General features: G+C 54.7%; 1 protein-coding gene across 3 annotated transcripts in view; it reads right to left on the reverse strand.

The window, feature by feature from the left end:
• The window catches only part of gripap1 (GRIP1 associated protein 1), a 96,866-nt gene that overhangs the window by 52,877 nt on the left and 17,873 nt on the right, over positions 1 to 26,116 (reverse strand). Inside the window, exons 10-22 of one of the 3 annotated variants that reach the window (XM_031906868.1) lie at positions 25,442 to 25,477; positions 25,203 to 25,234; positions 25,072 to 25,119; positions 24,124 to 24,223; positions 22,312 to 22,389; positions 20,866 to 20,958; positions 12,791 to 12,925; positions 9,995 to 10,090; positions 9,704 to 9,916; positions 9,379 to 9,492; positions 7,549 to 7,626; positions 7,362 to 7,457; positions 5,280 to 5,336 (exon numbers count right to left, since the gene is read on the reverse strand). In XM_031906868.1, the coding sequence (XP_031762728.1) occupies positions 5,280 to 5,336; positions 7,362 to 7,457; positions 7,549 to 7,626; positions 9,379 to 9,492; positions 9,704 to 9,916; positions 9,995 to 10,090; positions 12,791 to 12,925; positions 20,866 to 20,958; positions 22,312 to 22,389; positions 24,124 to 24,223; positions 25,072 to 25,119; positions 25,203 to 25,234; positions 25,442 to 25,477 (1,176 nt within the window). 3 annotated transcript variants of the gene reach the window in all.

Consider the following 26,116-nt stretch of genomic DNA (forward strand, 5'->3'; position numbering starts at 1 on the left):
TATTCTGGGAGATACAGAACAACATGGGGACCCGACCCAAGAGAACTCATTCTGGGAGATAGGGAACCACATGGGGACCCGACCCAAGAGAACTGATTCTGGGAGATAGAGAACCACATGGGGACCCGACCCAAGAGAACTTATTCTGTGAGATACAGAACCGCATGGGGACCCGACCCAAGAGAACTGATTCTGGGAGATAGGGAACCACATGGGGACCCGACCCAAGAAAACTTATTCTGTGAGATACAGAACCGCATGGGGACCCGACCCAAGAGAACTGATTCTGGGAGATAGAGAACCACATGGGGACCCGACCCCATAGAACTCATTCTGGGAGATAGGGAACCACATGGGGACCCGACCCAAGAGAACTCATTCTGGGAGATAGGGAACCACATGGGGACCCGACCCAAGAGAACTTATTCTGGGAGATACAGAACTGCATGGGGACCCGACCCAAGAGAACTCATTCTGGGAGATAGGGAACCACATGGGGACCCGACCCAAGAGAACTTATTCTGGGAGATAGGGAACCACATGGGGACCCGACCCAAGAGAACTTATTCTGGGAGATACAGAACCGCATGGGGACCAAACACAAGAGAACTCATTCTGGGAGATAGGGAACCACATGGGGACCCGACCCAAGAGAACTTATTCTGCGAGATACGGAACCACATGGGGACCCAACCCAAGAGAACTTATTCTGCGAGATACGGAACCACATGGGGACCCGACCCAAGAGAACTTATTCTGCGAGATACGGAACCACATGCGGACCCGACCCAAGATAACTTATTCTGCGAGATAGGGAACCACATGCGGACCCGACCCAAGAGAACTTATTCTGCGAGATACAGAACCACATGGGGACCCGACCCAAGAGAACTCATTCTGGGAGATAGGGAACCGCATGGGGACCCGACCCAAGAGAACTCATTCTGGGAGATACAGAACCTCATGGGGACCCGACCCAAGAGAACTCATTCTGGGAGATACAGAACCACATGGGGACCCGACCCAAGAGAACTCATTCTGGGAGATAGGGAACCGCATGGGGACCCGACCCAAGAGAACTTATTCTGTGAGATACAGAACCGCATGGGGACCCGACCCAAGAGAACTCATTCTGGGAGATAGGGAACCACATGGGGACCCGACCCAAGAGAACTTATTCTGCGAGATACAGAACCGCATGGGGACCCGACCCAAGAGAACTTATTCTGTGAGATAGGGAACCACATGGGGACCAAACCCAAGAGAACTTATTCTGCGAGATACAGAACCACATGGGGACCCGACCCAAGAGAACTTATTCTGGGAGATACAGAACCACATGGGGACCCGAACAAAGAGAACTCATTCTGGGAGATACAGAACCACATGGGGACCCGACCCAAGAGAACTCATTCTGGGAGATACAGAACCACATGGGGACCCGACCCAAGAGAACTCATTCTGGGAGATAGGGAACCACATGGGGACCCGACCCAAGAGAACTGATTCTGGGAGATAGAGAACCACATGGGGACCCGACCCAAGAGAACTTATTCTGTGAGATACAGAACCGCATGGGGACCCGACCCAAGAGAACTGATTCTGGGAGATAGGGAACCACATGGGGACCCGACCCAAGAGAACTTATTCTGTGAGATAGGGAACCACATGGGGACCCAACCCAAGAAAACTTATTCTGTGAGATACAGAACCGCATGGGGACCCGACCCAAGAGAACTGATTCTGGGAGATAGAGAACCGCATGGGGACCCGACCCAAGAACACTTATTCTGTGAGATAGGGAACCGCATGGGGACCCGACCCAAGACAACTCATTCTGGGAGATACAGAACCACATGCGGACCCGACCCAAGAGAACTCATTCTGGGAGATAGGGAACCACATGGGGACCTGACCCAAGAGAACTTATTCTGGGTGATAGGGAACCACATGGGGACCCGACCCAAGAGAACTCATTCTGGGAGATAGGGAACAACATGGGGACCCGACCCAAGAGAACTTATTCTGTGAGATACAGAACCGCATGGGGACCCGACCCAAGAGAACTGATTCTGGGAGATAGGGAACCACATGGGGACCCGACCCAAGAGAACTCATTCTGTGAGATAGGGAACCACATGGGGACCCAACCCAAGAAAACTTATTCTGTGAGATACAGAACCGCATGGGGACCCGACCCAAGAGAACTGATTCTGGGAGATAGAGAACCGCATGGGGACCCGACCCAAGAGAACTTATTCTGGGAGATAGGGAACCACATGGGGACCCAACCCAAGAGAACTTATTCTGTGAGATAGGGAACCGCATGGGGACCCGACCCAAGACAACTCATTCTGGGAGATACAGAACCACATGCAGACCCGACCCAAGAGAACTTATTCTGGGAGATAGGGAACCACATGGGGACCTGACCCAAGAGAACTTATTCTGGGTGATAGGGAACCACATGGGGACCCGACCCAAGAGAACTCATTCTGGGAGATAGGGAACCACATGGGGACCCGACCCAAGAGAACATATTCTGGGAGATACAGAACCACATTGGGACCCGACCCAAGAGAACTTATTCTGGGAGATACAGAACCACATGGGGACCCGACCCAAGAGAACTTAATCTGGGAGATAGGGAACCACATGGGGACCCGACCCAAGAGAACTTATTCTGGGAGATACAGAACCACATGGGGACCCGACCCAAGAGAACTTATTCTGGGAGATACAGAACCACATGGGGACCCGACCCAAGAGAACTTATTCTGGGAGATACAGAACCACATGGGGACCCGACCCAAGAGAACTCATTCTGGGAGATAGGGAACCACATGGGGACCCGACCCAAGAGAACTTATTCTGCGAGATACGGAACCACATGGGGACCCAACCCAAGAGAACTTATTCTGCGAGATACGGAACCACATGGGGACCTGACCCAAGAGAACTTATTCTGCGAGATACGGAACCACATGCGGACCCGACCCAAGAGAACTTATTCTGCGAGATACGGAACCACATGGGGACCCGACCCAAGAGAACTTATTCTGCGAGATACGGAACCACATGGGGACCCGACCCAAGAGAACTTATTCTGCGAGATACGGAACCACATGCGGACCCGACCCAAGAGAACTTATTCTGCGAGATAGGGAACCACATGCGGACCCGACCCAAGAGAACTTATTCTGCGAGATAAGGAACCACATGGGGACCCGACCCAAGAGAACTCATTCTGCGAGATAGGGAACCACATGCGGACCCGACCCAAGAGAACTTATTCTGCGAGATACGGAACCACATGGGGACCCAACCCAAGAGAACTCATTCTGGGAGATAGGGAACCACATGGGGACCCAGCCCAACAGAACTCATTCTGGGACATAGGGAACCGCATGGGGACCCGACCCAAGAGAACTCATTCTGGGAGATAGGGAACCACATGGGGACCCAGCCCAATAGAACTCATTCTGGGAGATAGGGAACCACATGGGGACCTGACCCAAGAGAACTCATTCTGGGAGATAGGGAACCACATGGGGACCCGACCCAAGAGAACTTATTCTGGGAGATAGGGAACCACATGGGGACCCAGCCCAATAGAACTCATTCTGGGAGATAGGGAACCACATGGGGACCCGACCCAAGGGAACTCATTCTGGGAGATAGGGAACCACATGGGGACCCGACCCAAGGAAAACCCCCCCATGTGAGGAAACCCCAGAAGAAAAGAACATACAGACAAAGCTTCAGGCTTTGGAGGAGAAAATCAAGGATTCCCAGAGCCCTTAGGATGCACCATTGAAACCCCAGGAAATAGCAGAGAAAATAAAAGACTCACAATGTAAAACCACCCAAATGGGACCCTAATACAGACTGGCCCCATACCTGGAAAGGCTACAGAACCCCACAGACAGACCCCGAGCCAGTACAGACTGAGTGCCCACAGCCTGGAGACTGAACAGACCCACAGGCCCAGGGGGAGCCGGCTGTGCCCCATGTGACCAGAAGAGGATGAGGCCCACTTTCTGCTACACTGCAACAAATACTGAGAGACACCCACTGCCAGAGACTGTCTCATCCCATCCCAGACTTCCCCTCTATAGCAGGGATGTCTCAGGGGCGTCACTTGCACTGACTGTCACACTATGGTGGGAGACGGAACGGAGTGTCACTCTATGGAGTGGAATCTGGGGTACAGTAGGCTATGCAGGGAGCAGAATCTTGGGGTTCAGTAGGCTATGCAGGGAGCGGAAACTTGGGGTACAGTAGGCTATGCAGGGAGCGAAATCTTGGGGTACAGTAGGCTATGCAGGGAGCGAAATCTTGGGGTACAGTAGGCTATGCAGGGAGCGGAATCTTGGGGTTCAGTAGGCTATGCAGGGAGTGGAATCTTGGGGTTCAGTAGGCTATGCAGGGAGCGGAATCTTGGGGTTCAGTAGGCTATGCAGGGAGCGGAATCTTGGGGTACAGTAGGCTATGCAGGGAGCGGAATCTTGGGGTTCAGTAGGCTATGCAGGGAGTGGAATCTTGGGGTACAGTAGGCTATGCAGGGAGCAGAATCTTGGGGTTCAGTAGGCTATGCAGGGAGCGGAAACTTGGGGTACAGTAGGCTATGCAGGGAGCGAAATCTTGGGGTACAGTAGGCTATGCAGGGAGCGGAATCTTGGGGTTCAGTAGGCTATGCAGGGAGTGGAATCTTGGGGTACAGTAGGCTATGCAGGGAGTGGAATCTTGGGGTTCAGTAGGCTATGCAGGGAGCGGAATCTTGGGGTACAGTAGGCTATGCAGGGAGCAGAATCTTGGGGTTCAGTAGGCTATGCAGGGAGCGGAATCTTGGGGTACAGTAGGCTATGCAGGGAGTGGAATCTTGGGGTACAGTAGGCTATGCAGGGAGCGGAATCTTGGGGTTCAGTAGGCTATGCAGGGAGTGGAATCTTGGGGTACAGTAGGCTATGCAGGGAGAGGAATCTTGGGGTTCAGTAGGCTATGCAGGGAGTGGAATCTTGGGGTACAGTAGGCTATGCAGGGAGCGAAATCTTGGGGTACAGTAGGCTATGCAGGGAGCGGAATCTTGGGGTACAGTAGGCTATGCAGGGAGTGGAATCTTGGGGTACAGTAGGCTATGCAGGGAGTGGAATCTTGGGGTACAGTAGGCTATGCAGGGAGTGGAATCTTGGGGTTCAGTAGGCTATGCAGGGAGTGGAATCTTGGGGTACAGTAGGCTATGCAGGGAGCAAAATCTTGGGGTACAGGTGGGTACTTACTGCCAAGCTGCCCTTTTTCTCCAATATTCTCTGCCCGTCGGCCGTGTCCTTCAGCTCCTGGGGAGAGGAGAGTGGCACTATCAGAGCTGTGCCAGGGGGCACTCACACTCACTGTGCCCCCGACGATAATGGGGGGAATAAATCAAGTATATGAAATAATGAATGAAAATGAGGTACCGGCCCCCCAAGGCAATTCCAACAGGGGCAGCCCCACAGCCCAATTAATGCCCCCAGTGCAACACGCTTAGCCCGGGCACCGAGTGGCAAGGGACAAAATGTTGGGTTTCTACCCCGGGCCTCCCTGGATCATATAACTGGGGGCACGAGAGTTCTGTGATATCCGGTATGGGGTGAGATTATAGAGGTACATTGGGGGGGGCGGAGACTGGCACTGGGGGGGGGTAGATACGAGGGGTCTCACCTGGCGCAGCCGGGTAATTGCCTCCTGCAGATCCACTCGGATGGGGCACAATGGGGGGGGAGACTGGCATGGGGGGGGGTAGATACCGAGGGGTCTCACCTGGCGCAGCCGGGTAATTGCCTCCTGCAGATCCACTCGGATGGGGCACAATGGGGGGGGAGACTGGCATGGGGGGGGGTAGATACCGAGGGGTCTCACCTGGCGCAGCCGGGTAATTGCCTCCTGCAGATCCACTCGGATGGGGCACAGGGGGTGGGAGACTGGCATGGGGGGGGGGTAGATACCGAGGGGTCTCACCTGGCGCAGCCGGGTAATTTGCCTCCTGGCAGATCCACTCGGATGGGGCACGGGGGGGGAGACTGGCACTGGGGGGTAGATTACCGAGGGGTCTCACCTGGCGCAGCCGGGTAATTGGCCTCCTGCAGATCCACTCGGATGGGGCACAATGGGGAGGGAGACTGGCACTGAGGGGGGGTAGATACCGAGGGGTCTCACCTGGCGCAGCCGGGGTAATTGCCTCCTGCAGATCCACTCGGATGGGGCACAGGGGGGGGGGGAGACTGGCACTGGGGGGGGGTAGATACCTGAGGGGTCTCACCTGGCGCAAGCCGGTAATTGCCTCCTGCAGATCCACTCGGATGGGGCACAGGGGGGGGAGGGGGAGACTGGCACTGGGGGGGGTAGATACCGAGGGGTCTCACCTGGCGCAGCCGGGGTAATTGCCTCCTGCAGATCCACTCGGATGGGGCACAATGGGGAGGGAGACTGGCACTGAGGGGGGGGTAGATACCGAGGGGTCTCACCTGGCGCAGCCGGGTAATTGCCTCCTGCAGATCCACTCGGATGGGGGCACGGGGGGGGGGGGGAGACTGGCACTGGGGGGGGGTAGATACCGAGGGGTCTCACCTGGCGCAGCCGGGTAATTGCCTCCTGCAGATCCACTCGGATGGGGCACAATGGGGAGGGGAGACTGGCACTGGGGGGGGGGGGTAGATACCGAGGGGTCTCACCTGGCGCAGCCGGGTAATTGCCTCCTGCAGATCCACTCGGATGGGGCACGGGGGGGGGGGGAGACTGGCACTGGGGGGGGGTAGATACCGAGGGGTTTCACCTGGCGCAGGCCGGGTAATTGCCTCCTGCAGATCCACTCGGATGGGGCACAATGGGGAGGGGGAGACTGGCACTGGGGGGGGGGTAGATACCGAGGGGTCTCACCTGGCGCAGCCGGGTAATTGCCTCCTGCAGATCCACTCGGATGGGGCACAGGGGGGGGGGGGGAGACTGGCACTGGGGGGGGGTAGATACCGAGGGGTCTCACCTGGCGCAGCCGGGTAATTGCCTCCTGCAGATACGCTCGGATGGGGCACATGGGGGGAGGGGGAGACTGGCACTGGGGGGGGTAGATACCGAGGGGTCTCACCTGGCGCAGCCGGGTAATTGCCTCCTGCAGATACGCTCGGATGGGGCACAGGGGGGGGGGGGAGACTGGCACTGGGGGGGGGTAGATACCGATGGGGAGGGGGAGACTGGCACTGGGGGGGGGTAGATACCGAGGGGTCTCACCTGGCGCAGCCGGGTAATTGCCTCCTGCAGATCCACTCGGATGGGGCACAGGGGGGGGGGAGACTGGCACTGGGGGGGTAGATACCGAGGGGTCTCACCTGGCGCAGCCGGGTAATTGCCTCCTGCAGATCCGCTTTCTCTTTGCCACTTTCCTCCAGTTTCTGGGTCACAGCCGCCACTTCTTGGTCTTTCAGCTGAGAGCAGGTAGTAACATAGTTATGTGCCCAGAGCGGGGCAAATCTATCTGCCCCCCACCCCGTTACCCCCACAGGGATCTGTATGTACCTGCAGATTGGCTGAATGCTCCCGCGCCACCTTGGCCAAATCTTCCTCGTGCCGCATCTGGTTCTTCTCCACAGTTTCCTGCACAACAATTACAGCCCATAATATACAGTGCCCAAGCGCCCAACATAGTGCCCAAGAGCCCAACATAGTGCCCAAGCGCCCAACATAGTGCCCAAGAGCCGAACATAGTGCCCAAGAGCCCAACATAGTGCCCAAGAGCCCAACATAGTGCCCAAGCGCCCAACATAGTGCCCAAGAGCCCAACATAGTGCCCAAGAGCCCAACATAGTGCCCAAGCGCCCAACATAGTGCCCAAGCGCCCAACATAGTGCTCAAGAGCCCAACATAGTGCCCAAGAGCCCAACATAGTGCCCAAGCGCCCAACATAGTGCCCAAGCGCCCAACATAGTGCCCAAGCGCCCAACATAGTGCCCAAGCGCCCAACATAGTGCCCAAGAGCCCAACATAGTGCCCAAGAGCCCAACATAGTGCCAAGCGCCCAACATAGTGCCCAGCGCCCAACATAGTGCCCAAGCGCCCAACATAGTGCCCAAGCGCCCAACATAGTGCCCAAGAGCCCAACATAGTGCCCAAGAGCCCAACATAGTGCCCAAGCGCCCAACATAGTGCCCAAGAGCCCAACATAGTGCCCAAGCGCCCAACATAGTGCCCAAGCGCCCAACATAGTGCCCAAGCGCCCAAGGCGTGGGGTCGGTCCCAGTGACCGTATGTAGGCGTGGGGGTGGGTCCCAGTGACCGTATGTAGGCGTGGGGGTGGGTCCCAGTGACCGTATGTAGGCGTGGGGGTGGGTCCCAGTGACCGTATGTAGGCGTGGGGGTCGGTCCCAGTGACCGTATGTAGGCGTGGGGGCGGGTCCCAGTGACCGTATGTAGGCGTGGGGGCGGTCCCAGTGACCGTATGTAGGCGTGGGGGTGGGTCCCAGTGACCGTATGTAGGCGTGGGGTCGGTCCCAGTGACCGTATGTAGGCGTGGGGGTCGGTCCCAGTGACCGTATATAGGCGTGGGGGCGGGTTGGTCCCAGTGACCGCATGTAGGCGTGGGGGCGGGTCCCAGTGACCGTATGTGGGGGCGGGTCCCAGTGACCGTATGTGGGGGCGGGTCCCAGTGACCGTATGTGGGGGCGGGTCCCAGTGACCGTATGTGGGGGCGGGTCCCAGTGACCGTATGTGGGGGCGGTCCCAGTGACCGTATGTGGGGGCGGTCCCAGTGACCGCATGTAGGCGGGTCCCAGTGACCGTATGTGGGGGCGGGTCCCAGTGACCGTATGTGGGGGGCGGGTCCCAGTGACCGTATGTGGGGGCGGGTCCCAGTGCCGTGGGGGCGGGTCCCCAGTGACCGTATGTGGGCGGGCCAGGACGGGGGGCGGTCCCAGTGACCGTATGTGGGGCGGGTCCCAGTGACCGTATGTGGGGGCGGGTTCCAGTGACCGTATGTGGGGGCGGGTCCCAGTGACCGTATGTGAGGGCGGGTCCCAGTGACCGTATGTGGGGGCGGGTCCCAGTGACCGTATGTGGGGGCGGGTCCCAGTGACCGTATGTGAGGGCGGGTCCCAGTGACCGTATGTGGGGGCGGGTCCCAGTGACCGTATGTGGGGGCGGTCCCAGTGACCGTATGGGGGGCGGGTCCCAGTGACCGTATGTGGGTGTAAGAAGGCGGGACTGGACCTGGGACACGGGTCAGTACTTTAGAACCAACTCAGCCTCAGCCCAAACCCAGTTGATGTATCTTGTGGTTCTACTGCCCATGATGTGCCAATGTCGCCCCTTACCCACAGCCCCACGCTGGCACCCAGCCACCTCCCTACTTACCTCTGCCTCCTTCAGCCGCCGCTCAAACCAGCCCTTAGTGCCCTCTAGTGAGTGGATCTGTAAGCGCAGCTCCTCCGATGTTTGTTGGTGGCCCTCCAGCTCCCTGCTCCGAGCCTGCCGGCACCAACACACTGTTAGTCACTTGGGAGCCACATGGCAACTCCCCGTAGCCTCTCCCCCCCTACAACTCCCTGTAGCCACGCCCCCCCTACAACTCCCTGTAGCCACTCCCCCTACAACTCCCTGTAGCCACTCCCCCTACAACTCCCTGTAGCCACTCCCCCTACAACTCCCTGTAGCCACTCCCCCCCACAACTCCCGTTACCTTCTCGTCCCTGAGCTGTGCCCGCAGATCCTCTTCCCCTCTGTTCTTCTCTTCATGGAGTTCCCGGAGCTCCTTCTCGTATTTGGCTCGGATACTGAGCGTCTCCTTCTCGTGCTGCAGCTTGAGGTTCCCCAGCGCCTCCTTGTGGCGACTCTTCTCCTGCAACATCTCCATGGCCAATTCGTCCAACATGGCTTTGCGCTTATCGGCGCTCTGGGGGGGGGGAGACACGGTTACCGACACGGTTACCCACCTCGGGGGTGTGACTCTGGGGAATATGGCGACACCCACCTTGCGCGCTTCATCCAGGTCCTGCCGGAGGCGCTCTGACTCCTGCTCCTTCTCCTGAAGCTGCTCCAGCAGCCGGCGGTTGGCACGGAGAGACTCCTGAGTGGCACAAACATTCCATCATTTCCATCTGACCAATGCCAGCGCACAAAGGCACCCCGGCAATGTTTGGGCATGGAACTGGCATGGAACTGAGCAGTCATGTGCCTAACAGCCGGCGGCGCTACTGAGCAGTAATGTGCCTAACAGCCGGCGGCGCTACTGAGCAGTCATGTGCCTAACAGCCAGCGGCGCTACTGAGCAGTCATGTGCCTAACAGCCGGCGGCGCTACTGAGCAGTAATGTGCCTAACAGCCGGCGGCGCTACTGAGCAGTCATGTGCCTAACAGCCGGCGGCCGCTACTGAGCAGTAATGTGGCCTAAACAGCCGGCGGCCGCTATGAGCAGTAATGTGCCTAACAGCGGCGGCGCTACTGAGCAGTCATGGACCTAACAGCCGGCGGCGCTACTGAGCAGTAATGTGCCTAACAGCCGCGCGCGCTACTGAGCAGTCATGTGCCTAACAGCCAGCAGCGCTTTACTGAGCAGTATGTGCCTAACAGCCGGCGGCGCTACTGAGCAGTAATGTGCCTAACAGCCGGCGGCGCTACTGAGCAGTCATGTGCCTAACAGCCGGCGGCGCTACTGAGCAGTCATGTGCCTAACAGCCGGGGCGCTACTGAGCAGTCATGTGCCTAACAGCCAGCAGCTCTACTGAGCAGTCATGTGCCTAACAGCCGCGGCGCGCTACTGAGCAGTAATGTGCCTAACAGCCGGCGGCGCTACTGAGGCAAGGGATCATGTGCCTAACAGCCGGCCGGCGCTACTGAGCAGTCATGTGCCTAACAGCCGGCGCGCTACTGAGCAGTCATGTGCCCTAACAGCCGGCGGCGTACTGAGCAGTCATGTGCCTAACAGCGGCCGGCGCTACTGAGCAGTAATGTGCCTAACAGCCAGCAGCGCTACTGAGCAGTCATGTGCCTAACCAGCCAGCAGCTCTACTGAGCAGTCATGTGGCCTAACAAGCCGGCGGCGCTACTGAGCAGTAATGTGCCTAACAGCCGGCGGCGCTACTGAGCAGTAATGTGCCTAATAGCCACGCGCGCTACTGAGCAGTAATGTGCCTAACAGCCAGCAGCTCTACTGAGCAGTCATGTGCCTAACAGCCAGCAGCTCTACTGAGCAGTCATGTGCCTTAACAGCCAGCAGCTCTACTGAGCAGTCATGTGCCTAACAGCCAGCAGCTCTACTGAGCAGTCATGTGCCCTAACAGCCAGCAGCGCTACTGAGCAGTCATGCTGCCCTAACAGGCCAGCAGCCGCTACTGGAGCAGTCATGTGCCTAACAGCCAGCAGCTCTACTGAGCAGTCATGTGCCTAACAGCCGGCGGCGCTACTGAGCAGTAATGTGCCTAACAGCCGGCGGCGCTACTGAGCAGTCATGTGCCTAACAGCCAGCAGCGCTACTGAGCAGTCATGTGCCTAACAGCCAGCAGCGCTACTGAGCAGTCATGTGCCTAACAGCCGGCGGCGCTACTGAGCAGTCATGTGCCTAACAGCCGGCGGCGCTACTGAGCAGTAATGTGCCTAACAGCCAGCAGCGCTACTGAGCAGTCATGTGCCTAACAGCCAGCAGCTCTACTGAGCAGTCATGTGCCTAACAGCCAGCGGCGCTACTGAGCAGTAATGTGCCTAACAGCCAGCAGCGCTACTGAGCAGTCATGTGCCTAACAGCCAGCAGCTCTACTGAGCAGTCATGTGCCTAACAGCCGGCGGCGCTACTGAGCAGTAATGTGCCTAACAGCCGGCGGCGCTACTGAGCAGTCATGTGCCTAACAGCCGGCGGCGCTACTGAGCAGTAATGTGCCTAACAGCCGGCGGCGCTACTGAGCAGTCATGTGCCTAACAGCCGGCGGCGCTACTGAGCAGTCATGTGCCTAACAGCCGGCGGCTCTACTGAGCAGTCATTGTGCCTAACAGGCCAGCAGCGCTACGTGAGCAGTCATGTTGCCTAACAGTAGCGGCGCTACTGAGCAGTCATGTGCCTAAACAGCCGGCGGCGCTACTGAGCAGTCATGTGCCTAACAGCCAGCAGCTCTACTGAGGCAGTTAATGTGCCTAACAGCGGCGGCGCTACTGAGCAGTCATGTGCCTAACAGCCGGCGGCGCTACTGAGCAGTCATGTGCCTAACAGCCGGCGGCGCTACTGAGCAGTCATGTGCCTAACAGCCGGCGGCGCTACTGAGCAGTAATGTGCCTAACAGCCGGCGGCGCTACTGAGCAGTCATGTGCCTAACAGCCGGCGGCGCTACTGAGCAGTCATGTGCCTAACAGCCGGCGGCGCTACTGAGCAGTCATGTGCCTAACAGCCGGCGGCGCTACTGAGCAGTCATGTGCCTAACAGCCGGCGGCGCTACTGAGCAGTAATGTGCCTAACAGCCGGCGGCGCTACTGAGCAGTCATGTGCCTAACAGCCAGCAGCTCTACTGAGCAGTCATGTGCCTAACAGCCGGCGGCGCTACTGAGCAGTAATGTGCCTAACAGCCGGCGGCGCTACTGAGCAATAATGTGCCTAACAGCCGGCGGCTCTACTGAGCAGTCATGTGCCTAACAGCCGGCGGCGCTACTGAGCAGTCATGTGCCTAACAGCCGGCGGCGCTACTGAGCAATAATGTGCCTAACAGCCGGCGCCGCTACTGAGCAGTAATGTGCCTAACAGCCGGCAGTACCAGGACAATGCCCCCGGGGGGCGCCTCCATACCTCCAGCTGAGCCTTTAGATCCTCCTTCTGAGCCAACATGGCTTCCTTCTCATGATGCTGCTGCTGCAGTTCCAGGGTGAGCGCTGAATTCTGCTCCCGTAAAAGAGTCAGCTCCTGGGTCCGGGAACTCTGAATCTGCGGGTCAGGATGAGTGTTAGCTCTGTGCCCCATCCCAAGGGAAAGGCTTAACCATCTCTATGCTGAATGGGAGGTATAACCTGTACCAGTATGGATTGCTCCTGCCAGTCTCTACCTTTCCTACACCCCAATACACTTAATATACCCACTATACGCAATACACAAAACCCGATATACCCAATATACCCACTATACCCACAATACCCGATATACCCACTATACCCAATATACCCACTATACCCGATATACCCACTATACCCGATATACCCACTATACCCGATATACCCAATATACCCAATATACCCACTATACCCGATATACCCAATATACCCACTATACCCACTATACCCGATATACCCACTATACCCGATATACCCACTATACCCGATATACCCACTATATCCGATATACCCACTATACCCGATATACCCACTATACCCGATATACCCACAATACACGATATACCCACTATACCCGATATACCCACTATACCCGATATACCCACTATACCCGATATACCCACAATACACGATATACCCACTATACCCGATATACCCACTATACCCGATATACCCAATATACCCACTATACCCGATATACCCACTATACCCGATATACCCACTATACCCGATATACCCACTATACCCGATATACCCACTATACCCGATATACCCAATATACCCACTATACCCACTATACCCGATATACCCACTATACCCGATATACCCACTATACCCGATATACCCACTATACCCGATATACCCACTATACCCGATATACCCACTATACCCGATATACCCACTATACCCGATATACACACTATACCCGATATACCCACAATACACGATATACCCACTATACCCGATATACCCACTATACCCGATATACCCACAATACACGATATACCCACTATACCCGATATACCCACTATACCCGATATACCCAATACTTAATTTACCCTTTATACCCAATATACTTAATATACTCACTATACCCAATACACCCTATAAGGAGATTTTATACTCACCGGAAAATCCTTTTCTCGTAGGCCCGAACTGTCAGTGCAGACGTTAGGGTTTTGTCTGTGATCACCTCTGGAGGCAGGACAGAGAATTGAACTTAGTGGCTCCTGGCCCCTCCCACTGTATATAAGGCTCCACCCTCACTCCTCAGTTCTGTTGGTAAGCTCAGTCGGTGGAGACAGTACAGATAGAAGGAAGGCCAAGAGACATAAGGTAGAAAGATAGCGAGAATAGAGGTCCCGGTGCCCATACTAAATCAGCCTGGGTGGGACTTACTGCACTGACAGTTCGGGCCTACGAGAAAAGGATTTTCCGGTGAGTATAAAATCTCCTTTTCTCTAGCGGCCCTCCTGTCAGTGCAGACGTTAGGGGACGTTCCAAAGCTGTCCCTTAACTGGGTGGGTAACTTTTAGTATGCCGTGTATAGTGTTCTTGGCACTATGCCACAGCCGCTTGTAAAACTTTTCGGCCAAACACGGCCGGTTGAGAAGCGTAAACATTTAACTTGTAGAACTTAATAAAGGTATTTGGTGAGACCCAAGTGGCTGCTCGGCAGATCTGGTCTGCTGTTGCTAGGTTCTGTAGTGCCCATGAGGTACTCTGTGCCCGTGTAGAGTGGGCTTTTACTGCGAACAGTCTGGGCACATTTTTTCTGTCGTATGCTGTATGGATAGTTTCAACTAGCCAACGGGCTATAGTCCTTTTAGATACAGCTTTTCCTTTTTGTGTAGTAGAATATGATATTAGGAGGCTCTCTGACTGTCTATAGTCTGCCGATCTTTTTAAGTAAATCCGGAGTGCCCGGACCACATCCAATTTATGAAGCAGTCTCTCCTTCTTGTTTGATGGTTTTGGACAGAAGGAAGGTAAGATTATATCTTGGTTCATGTGACGTTCTGTAACTACCTTCGGCAGGAACCCTGGTGAGGTCCTGAGTACCGCCTTGTCATGGTGAAGTGTGAGCCATGGTTCCTTGCTGGATAGTGCCGCCAACTCGGACACTCGTTTAGCTGATGTAATCGCGAAAGTCACTTTAAATGATAGCCACTTTAGCTCACATGAAGATAAAGGTTCAAATGGTGGTTGTTGTAGCGCAGATAGAACCAGTGGTAAATTCCATGTTGCTAGGGGTTCCCTGAGGGGTGGTCGTGTTCTGGTAACACCCCTGATAAACTGCTGGATTGAAGGGTCTTCAGCCCATTTAAAGTGTGTCAGTGCTGTGATTGCTGAAATGTGGGTCTTTAAGGTGCGTAATCCCAGTCCTTTCTGAAACCCTTCCGTCAGGAATTCCACCACCTGGATTGTGAAAATGTCCTTCCAAGAAATGTCCCTGTGTCTGCACCAATTGAGGAGGGTCCTCCAGACCCTATGATACGTCTTGTCTGTAGACTGCTTGCGGGCTCGTAAGAAGATGTTTATGGCGTTCTGTGAAAATCCTTGTTGCTGCCACCACTCGGTTTCAAGAGCCACGCAGTTAAGCGGAGCATCTGTAAGTTGGAGTGCTTTATTGGCCCTTGAGTTAATAGGTCGGGTCGAGGAGGTAGTCGCCAGGGCTTGGCAATTGACAATTTGATGAGATCTGAGTACCACACTCTGTTCGGCCAGTCCGGGGCTATCAGCATTGTGATTGTGTTGGACTGTTTCAATTTCTTGATTACCCTGGGTAAGATGGCAAGTGGCGGGAATGCATATACCATCCTGAAGTCCCATGGTATCACTAGTGCGTCCACAAACGCCGCGCTTGGATCTTTCGTTCTGGCACAGTAAAGTGGTAGTTTTGCGTTGTGTCGTGATGCCAATATGTCTATCTCCGGCGTCCCCCACCTGTGAAGGAGTTGTTGGAAGACCTCTTCGTTGAGCGACCATTCCCCGTGGTCGATTGTGGTTCTGCTCAGATAGTCCGCTTCCCAATTCAGCACCCCTGGTATGAAGACTGCTGAGATGCTCGGTACTGTGCGTTCTTCCCAAGCAAGTATCCTGGAGGCCTCCTGCATAGCCAATCTGCTGTGTGTGCCTCCCTGTTTGTTGATGTAAGCTACTGCAGTTGCATTGTCGGATTGTACTCGGACTGCCTGAGCTTGTAGGATTGTTGACCAGTTCTCTAGTGCTAGAGCGATTGCTCGGAGTTCTAGCACATTGATTGGTAATTGGCTTTCCTCTCTGGACCAGATTCCTTGGAGTGTGAGGTTTTTGTACACTGCCCCCCATCCTCTGAGGCTGGCATCGGTGGTTACCACTTGCCAGGTAGCGGTTGTCCAACTCCTTCCTTGTTGGAGGTTGTTGTTCTCCGTCCACCAGAGAAGACTGGCCCTGGTTGTCTGGGTAATATGGATCTCTTGTTGTAAGTTCTGGTGGTTCTTGTTCCAGCACCTCAGGAAGTTGAGCTGTAGTGGTCTGAGGTGAAATCTGGCGAATGGTATTGCCTCCAGGGTTGATACCATGAGACCCAGGAGGCGTAGACAATCCTCTGCTGAGGTTCTGTGTTTGGTTAGGAAGGCTCGAGTTGTCGAGACTAATGCGTTGACCTTGTCTTGGGTTAGGAAGACTTTCTGTGTCTTGGAGTCGAAAATTAGGCCCAGAAATAGTATCGTCTGGGATGGAGTCAGGAAGCTTTTGCGGTAATTGATCAACCAGCCGTGTTGTGTTAGGACTTGAAGACACAGGCTGGTGTCCTTTACTGCTTGCTGTGCAGTGGGTGCTTTTATTAACAGGTCGTCCAGATATGGTATGATGTGCACTCCCAGGGTTCTCAGGTATGCCACTATTGGTGCAAGTACCTTGGTAAAAATTCATGGTGCGGTACATAGCCCAAAGGGTAGTGCTGTGAACTGGTAGTGTGAATTGTTGATTGCAAATCTGAGGTATTTGCGTGATGCTGGGTAGATTGGTATGTGTAAGTAAGCGTCTTGTAGATCTATCGTCGTCATGAAGATCTCTGGTTCCATAGCGGCTACTACTGATCGTACGGATTCCATCTTGAATTTTTGGTTTAGGACCATTGGGTTTAGTGGTTTCAAGTTGAGGACTGGTCTGAAGGATCCTTCCTTCTTTCGTACCAGGAACAGATTGGAATAGAAACCCCTGTATTTGTGGTGTTCCAGGACCTGTTCTACTACTCCTGAAAGTAGTAGGGTATTTACTGCTTGTTGGAGCAAGTGTTGTTTGTGCGGTGCAGTGGATGATGGGAGAAACCTTCCTTGTGGAAGCTGTGGCGTGAAAGGGATTCTGTAGCCTTGACTGATTATGGTTAGTACCCACTTGTCTGTAACGTGTGTTTCCCATGTTCCCAGGAATTGCTGTAATCTGCCCCCAACGTTTTGTGTCCCCGGTTGCCTGGTTGAGTCAGGCTGAGTTGGGTTTGGTCGCGTTTGGTTTCTTGGTATTGCTGCGGGCGTGCTGCTGCCATGTGGGTCTGCCACGTCTTGCCCCCTGATCAGCTGGGGAGCTCCTGAATCCTGAACGAAAGGGGCGAAATGGTCTCGATTGTGAGTTCCATCCTCTCCTCCCGGAGTATCTGTTAGAGGAATCAAATCTTTGTTTCTTGCCGGTGGGAAGGAAAGTGCTTTTCCCCCCAGTAACGTCTGATATGATTTGTTTCAAGTCAGGTCCGAATAAGGACTCTCCTGTGAACTTTAGTGATAATAACCTCATCTTAGAAGCAGTGTCTCCTGACCAATGCCGTAACCACAGGGCTCGGCGGGCCACCACTGCGTTGGAAGTCGCTTTGGCTGCTAATCTGGTAATTTCTAGGGCGGATTCTGCTAGAAATGACAAGGTGGTGGATAGTTTGTCCACCTCCAGTTGTAACTGTTGTTTAGATGCTGGTGGATGACGTGCTAACTCCAAGGCCCAATGTCTGGCTGTTCGGGCTAAGCCTGCTGATGCTACTGCGGGTCTAAGGATCGCTGCTGCTTGTGTATAAGAGCGTTTTAGAATGGATTCCATCCTGCGGTCTAAGGGATCTTTAAATGCCGCCTCCTCGGCTGGTATGGCAGTTTGTCTAGATAGCCTGGCTACTGCGGAATCAACCTTAGGTGCTTTATCCCACTTCTTCTGGTGTTCCTCTGGTACCGGGTATGTTTTGAAAAATCTTTGTGTGAGCGCAATTCGGCGCTCAGGTTGGGCCCACTCTGCCTCAATTGCCTGTGTGAGGGAATTGAATACTGGGAAGGCTAGTTTGGACTTTTTTTGGACTCCCAAAAGTTTATCAGCCCTAGATAGGGGTACAGTCTCATCCTTAATCTCTAGTGTCTGCATCATCTCCCTTAGTAACCTTTTTGAGGTTTCTGGGGAGGCAGAGGCTGTTCCCTCCTCGTCAGAGTCTGACTCTGATTGGGGTTGTGAATGGGTTGAAAAATCTGAATTCTGACTGAGTAAGTCGTCTGCCTCTGAGTCTGAAGCTAGCCCCTCTTCTGATTCTGAGGAGGAAGGTAAGGTGACTGTGGCCTTGCGCTTCCTATTATCACGGGCTTTAGTCTGCCCCCCTTGGGGTTGTACTGTGTTCATGATCCACTGTAGGAATTCCCCAAACTGGGCTGGTACTTGGTTAGAAGTATGGGCCAGCGGATTATCCTCCCAGGGCATGGGTATAGGTGCCTCTGCTATAGATGGCTGGTCAGTGGCTGGGGGTAATGGGGAGTTGGCCTGAGGGGTGTTTGGCAGTGAGGCTGCATCCTGAGCCTGTGATGCTTGTGGGGAGAGGGTAGGAGGCTCAGCTACAGAAGGAGTCTGTGAGGCAGGTTTGCAGTCAGTACAGTAATTTCTCTCTGACTTTCTCAGAGAGTGCTTACATACCTTGCACTTAGGTAGTTTATCTGGTTTCTTCTGTTTTTTTGCTGATTGTATGACCTCTCTGAGGTCCTTGAGTGAGTCTGCTTTCTCCATGCCAGTAGGTATAATAGTGCCTAATCTGCGTTGTATAGTGCAGTTATAGTAGGCTTTCTTGTTATTATAACAGGGGAAAACTGCAGCTTTGCTGCTATAATGGCGCTGCTTAGGGAGCGCTCCTGTAATGGCGCGCTGTGTCCGCGGTGCAGGGGCGCCTGGGGTGACGTCATCGCGCCCGACGTTCTGGCGCGAATCTTAGTTGCGCGCCTACGTTCGGCGCGCGTTGCCCTAGCAACCAGGAAGTGCGCCGAGCGGCTGTGTCCCCAGTGTGAGCGGGACTTTCTACCCGCATTTACAGGTAGGGAAGCTAGCTCCTTCTGTGAGCTCCCCGCTCTGTACTCGGCTTGGGGATCCCACTTACCTTTTATTCCGGGTGTATAAGCAGGTTATTAGGCAGATGGGCGCTGTAGTCCTGCTGTGGGGTTCACACTTATGGGCAGCTCTGCGTACCCTGTGTGTCCCAGTGGCATGTCAGCCAGCACTTAATTTGGCAGCTCTGCGTGCCTAAGTGCCCACCATTAGGTGTCAGTCTGCACTTGTAGGGGCAGCTCTGCGTGCCTAAGTGCCCACCATTAGGTGTCAGTCTGCACTTGTAGGGGCAGCTCTGCGTGCCTAAGTGCCCACCATTAGGTGTCAGCCAGCACTTAATTTGGCAGCTCTGCGTGCCTAAGTGCCCACCATTAGGTGTCAGTCTGCACTTGTAGGGGCAGCTCTGCGTGCCCAAGTGCCCACCATTAGGTGTCAGCCAGCACTTAATTTGGCAGCTCTGCGTGCCTAAGTGCCCACCATTAGGTGTCAGTCTGCACTTGTAGGGGCAGCTCTGCGTGCCTAAGTGCCCACCATTAGGTGTCAGTCTGCACTTGTAGGGGCAGCTCTGCGTGCCCAAGTGCCCACCATTAGGTGTCAGCCAGCACTTAATTTGGCAGCTCTGCGTGCCTAAGTGCCCACCATTAGGTGTCAGTCTGCACTTGTAGGGGCAGCTCTGCGTGCCCAAGTGCCCACCATTAGGTGTCAGTCTGCACTTGTAGGGGCAGCTCTGCGTGCCTAAGTGCCCACCATTAGGTGTCAGTCTGCACTTGTAGGGGCAGCTCTGCGTGCCCAAGTGCCCACCATTAGGTGTCAGTCTGCACTTGTAGGGGCAGCTCTGCGTGCCCAAGTGCCCACCATTAGGTGTCAGTCTGCACTTGTAGGGGCAGCTCTGCGTGCCTAAGTGCCCACCATTAGGTGTCAGTCTGCACTTGTAGGGGCAGCTCTGCGTGCCCAAGTGCCCACCATTAGGTGTCAGTCTGCACTTGTAGGGGCAGCTCTGCGTGCCTAAGTGCCCACCATTAGGTGTCAGTCTGCACTTGTAGGGGCAGCTCTGCGTGCCTAAGTGCCCACCATTAGGTGTCAGTCTGCACTTGTAGGGGCAGCTCTGCGTGCCCAAGTGCCCACCATTAGGTGTCAGTCTGCACTTGTAGGGGCAGCTCTGCGTGCCCAAGTGCCCACCATTAGGTGTCAGTCTGCACTTGTAGGGGCAGCTCTGCGTGCCTAAGTGCCCACCATTAGGTGTCAGTCTGCACTTGTAGGGGCAGCTCTGCGTGCCTAAGTGCCCACCATTAGGTGTCAGTCTGCACTTGTAGGGGCAGCTCTGCGTGCCCAAGTGCCCAGTCATCCTTAGCTTTTGTGGATGTTCCCTTGTTGATATATTATTTTAAAATCATTAACTGTATTATTAAGGGTGGGAGGGACCAGGAGCCACTAAGTTCAAGTCTCTGTCCTGCCTCCAGAGGTGATCACAGACAAAACCCCTAACGTCTGCACTGACAGGAGGGCCGCTAGAGAAATACACAATACACACAAAACACAATATACCCACTTTACACACAATATACCCACTATACACACAATATACCCACAATACACACAATATACCCACAATACTCACAATATACCCACAATACACAGAGAGCATTAGGGATAAAGCGCAGAGAGAGAATAAGTGGGACTGGCAGAGCCGGCTGGCACGGGGTCCGATGGGCACATTACCTGTTCTAATGCGGCCAGGTTGGTGCGCAGGGCATCATTCTCAGACAGGATGGTATCCACCTGCTCCTGGCTCTCTGCGCTCTGCCATGCCACCTGTGCCAGCGCAACATGAAGGGACAGGGAGAAGCCAGAGAAAGAGAAGAGGGGGTTTAGCAATGCTGGAAAGTAGTTGTTACAGGGTGCAGATAACGGGCACAGATACAGTACCTCACAGAAGGTTAATGATCAAATTAAGGAATATTGGCCTAGAACATAATATTTGTAATTGGATAGAGAACTGGCTGAAGGATAGAGTACAAAGAGTGGTTGTAAATGGAACATTTTCTAATTGGACCAGTGTGGTTAGTGGAGTACCGCAGGGATCAGTCCTTGGGCCTTTGCTGTTTAACTTGTTTATTAATGACCTGGAGGTGGGCATAGACAGTATTGTTTCTATTTTTGCTGATGACACTAAATTGTGCAAAACTATAAGTTCCATGCAGGATGTGCCGCTTTGCAGAGCGATTTGACAAAATTAGATAACTGGGCAGCAAACTGGAAAATGAGGTTCAATGTTGATAAGTGCAAAGTTATGCACTTTGGTAGAAATAATATAAACGCAAACTATCTACTGAATGGTAGTGTGTTGGGGGTATCCTTAATGGAGAAGGATCTAGGGGTTTTTGTTGATAACAAGTTGTCTAATTCCAGGCAGTGTCAGTCTGTGGCTACTAAAGCAAATAAAGTGCTGTCTTGTATAAAAAAGGGCATTGACTCAAGGGATGAGAACATAATTTTGCCCCTTTATAGGTCCCTGGTAAGGCCTCACCTTGAGTATGCAGTGCAGTTTTGGGCTCCAGTCCTTAAGAAGGATATTAATGAGCTGGAGAGAGTGCAGAGACGTGCAACTAAACTGGTTAAGGGGATGGAAGATTTAAACTATGAGGTGAGACTGTCGAGGTTGGGGTTGTTTTCTCTGGAAAAGAGGCGCTTGCGAGGGGACATGATTACTCTGTACAAGTACATTAGAGGGGATTATAGGCAGTTGGGGGATGTTCTTTTTTCCCATAAAAACAATCAACGCACCAGAGGTCACCCCTTTAGATTAGAGGAACGGAGCTTCCATTTGAAGCAGCGTAGGTGGTTTTTCACGGTGAGGGCAGTGAGGTTATGGAATGCCCTTCCTAGTGATGTGGTAATGGCAGATTCTGTTAATGCCTTTAAGAGGGGCCTGGATGAGTTCTTGATCAATCAGAATATCCAAGGCTATTGTGATACTAATATCTACAGTTAGTACTAGTGGTTGTATTTATAGTTTATGTATGTGAGTATATATTGGTAGGTGTGGGTTAGGTGTGCTGGGTTTACTTGGATGGGTTGAACTTGATGGACACAGGTCTTTTTTCAACCCTATGTAACTATGTAACTATGTAACAGAGGAATAAGGGCAAAGGAATGGGCACCTACCTGCTCCTGTACCCCATGGAGGGCACGCTCGTGCTCCTGCCTCTGGCTCTGTACTTGCTCTCTCAGCTCCGCGCAGCTCTGTAGGGAAGAACACAATGCCCACTTGTTTGTTTGTGCCACCTACAGGAGCTGTGGCACTGCCCGCCAACTAGTACTGTATGGCAGCCCTGTATGCAGTTTGCCCTGGCTGTCTCTGGGTTCCCCCTACTGTGGCCTGGCTGTCTCTGGGTTCCACCTACTGTGGCCTGGCTGTCTCTGGGTTCCCCCTATTGTGGCCTGGCTGTCTCTGGGTTCCCCCTATTGTGGCCTGGCTGTCTCTGGGTTCCCCCTACTGTGGCCTGGCTGTCTCTGGGTTTCACCTACTGTGGCCTGGCTGTCTCTGGGTTCCTCCTATTGTGGCCTGGCTGTCTCTGGGTTCCTCCTTTAGTGGCCTGGCTGTCTCTGGGTTCCACCTACTGTGGCCTGGCTGTCTCTGGGTTCCCCCTATTGTGGCCTGGCTGTCTCTGGGTTCCCCCTACTGTGGCCTGGCTGTCTCTGGGTTTCACCTATTGTGGCCTGGCTGTCTCTGGGTTCCTCCTCTTGTGGCCTGGCTGTCTCTGGGTTCCACCTATTGTGGCCTGGCTGTCTCTGGGTTCCTCCTCTTGTGGCCTGGCTGTCTCTGGGTTCCTCCTCTTGTGGCCTGGCTGTCTCTGGGTTCCACCTATTGTGGCCTGGCTGTCTCTGGGTTCCTCCTCTTGTGGCCTGGCTGTCTCTGGGTTCCTCCTCTTGTGGCCTGGCTGTCTCTGGGTTCCACCTATTGTGGCCTGGCTGTCTCTGGGTTCCATCTATTGTGGCCTGGCTGTCTCTGGGTTCCACCTATTGTGGCCTGGCTGTCTCTGGGTTCCATCTATTGTGGCCTGGCTGTCTCTGGGTTCCATCTATTGTGGCCTGGCTGTCTCTGGGTTCCCCCTATTGTGGCCTGGCTGTCTCTGGGTTCCCCCTATTGTGGCCTGGCTGTCTCTGGGTTCCACCTATTGTGGCCTGGCTGTCTCTGGGTTCCACCTACTGTGGCTTGGCTGTCTCTGGGCTCCACCTATTGTGGCCTGGCTGTCTCTGGGTTCCACCTACTGTGGCCTGGCTGTCTCTGGGTTCCCCCTACTGTGGCCTGGCTGTCTCTGGGTTCCACCTATTGTGGCCTGGCTGTGTCTGGGTTCCACCTATTGTGGCCTGGCTGTCTCTGGGTTCCACCTATTGTGGCCTGGCTGTCTCTGGGTTCCACCTATTGTGGCCTGGCTGTCTCTGGGTTCCACCTATTGTGGCCTGGCTGTCTCTGGGTTCCTCCTCTTGTGGCCTGGCTGTCTCTGGGTTACCCCTATTGTGGCCTGTCTGTCTCTGGGTTCCTCCTCTTGTGGCCTGGCTGTCTCTGGGTTCCTCCTCTTGTGGCCTGGCTGTCTCTGGGTTCCACCTACTGTGGCCTGGCTGTCTCTGGGTTCCACCTATTGTGGCCTGGCTGTCTCTGGGTTCCAACTATTGTGGCCTGGCTGTCTCTGGGTTCCACCTATTGTGGCCTGGCTGTCTCTGGGTTCCAACTATTGTGGCCTGGCTGTCTCTGGGTTCCACCTATTGTGGCCTGGCTGTCTCTGGGTTCCACCTATTGTGGCCTGGCTGTCTCTGGGTTCCACCTACTGTGGCCAGGCTGTTTCTGGGTTCCCCCTATTGTGGCCTGGCTGTCTCTGGGTACTAGAGGCTGTCTCTGGGTTCCACCTACTGTGGCCTGGCTGTCTCTGGGTACTAGAGGCTGTCTCTGGGGGGTGATGTCTCGCCGGCACTTACCTGCTGTGCTGCCTGCATGTCCTGCTGTAACTTGTGGTTCCGCAAGGTCAGAGATTTAATTTCTTCTTCTTTCTTCTGCTGAATCTCCTCAATTTTGGTCCTTTGGGGGCAACAGTAATGGGGTCACAGAGAGAAAGGGCAGTGGGGCAGGAAAGAGCTGTACGGGGGGCGTCTGGGGGTGCCACATACAGTAAGGATTTCTTACTACACAATGTACTGACTGAGTTAAACTGCTGGCCTGAGCCCTCACATACGGGCCCCTGGTGCTTTTCTCCCAGTGGGTCACAGTGCCGACACCAGCAACTGGAATAGCCTGACCCAAAGGTACTGCCTAAAGGTAGGGGCAGGTACGGCCCACAGAGAGGCACATACCTGGCACAGTGGGCAGCGGTGGGGCCCCTAAAGGTAGGGGCAGGTACGGCCCACGGAGAGGCACATACCTGGCACAGTGGGCAGCAGGGGGCCCCCTAAAGGTAGGGGCAAGTAGGGCCCACAGAGAGGCACATACCTGGCACAGTGGGCAGCGGGGGGCCCCTAAAGGTAGGGGCAAGTAGGGCCCACAGAGAGGCACATACCTGGCACAGTGGGCAGCGGTGGGGGCCCCTAAAGGTAGGGGCAGGTACGGCCCACAGAGAGGCACATACCTGGCACAGTGGGCAGCGGGGGGCCCCTAGAGGTAGGGGCAGGTAGGGCCCACAGAGAGGCACATACCTGGCACAGTGGGCAGCGGGGGGGCCCCTAAACGTAGGGGCAGGTAGGGCCCACAGAGAGGCACATACCTGGCACAGTGGGCAGCGGGGGGGGGCCCTAAAGGTAGGGGCAGGTAGGGCCCACAGAGAGGCACATACCTGGCACAGTGGGCAGCGGGGGGGGGGCCCTATAGGTAGGTGCAGGTAGGGCCCACAGAGAGGCACATACCTGGCACAGTGGGGGGAGGGATGTACCTACCTGCTGTCGTTGTACAGAGCCTCCTTCTCTCCCTGGAGCTGCAGGAAACTGCAAACAAAAGGGGAAAGTTGCCCTTGAGAGGCTGCCAGGAGCTCCCGGTGCCCCGGTGCCCAAGTGCCCACAATACTGACCTGTCGTGTTTCTTCTTCAGCTTCTCCGCAGTCTGTAAGGGAAGAGCAGGTCGGGGGGTTAGTGTGCGGGGCAAAGAGCTCAAACCTGGGGGTAATACAGGGCACAGTGTGTGGCGCTAGGGCACCTTCTGCCTTCTCTCCTTGTCCCTCTCTCTAAATCCTGCAATGAACTGGGCATGAAATGGGCATGAACTGGGCAATGGCTTCCCACACCCACAGCATGGGAACTGCTCACCCACCTTGCTCTGTTCCTCCTGTAGCTTTGCCATCTGCTCCTGGGAACATACAGAGATTCAGTTACAGGGGTGCCATACCCGCATACCCACACCCCCACATACCCGCACCCCACATATACCCACATACCTGCACCCCCACATATACCCACATACCCCACATATACCCACATACCCGCAACCCCACGTATACCCAGACACCCCACATATACTTGCATACCCGCACCCCCACATATACCCACATACCCACATATACCCAGACACTCCACATATACTCGCATACCCGCACCCCCACATATACCCACATACCTCACATATACCCACAACCCGCACCCCACATTTACCCACATACCCGCATCCCCACATATACCCACATACCCCCGCATCCACACATATACCCACATACCCGCATCCCCATATATACCCACATACCCCCACATATACCCGCATCCACACATATACCCACATACCCGCACCCCACATATACCCACATACCCGCATCCCCATATATACCCACATACCCCCACATATACCCGCATCCACACATATACCCACCCCACATATACCCACATACCCCCGCATCCCCATATATACCCACATACCCCCACATATACCCGCATCCACACATATACCCACATACCCGCACCCCACATATACCCACATACCCCCGCATCCCCATAT

This window comes from Xenopus tropicalis, chromosome 8, assembly GCF_000004195.4.
Source record: "Xenopus tropicalis strain Nigerian chromosome 8, UCB_Xtro_10.0, whole genome shotgun sequence".
In the NCBI taxonomy this organism is placed as follows: domain Eukaryota; kingdom Metazoa; phylum Chordata; class Amphibia; order Anura; family Pipidae; genus Xenopus; species Xenopus tropicalis.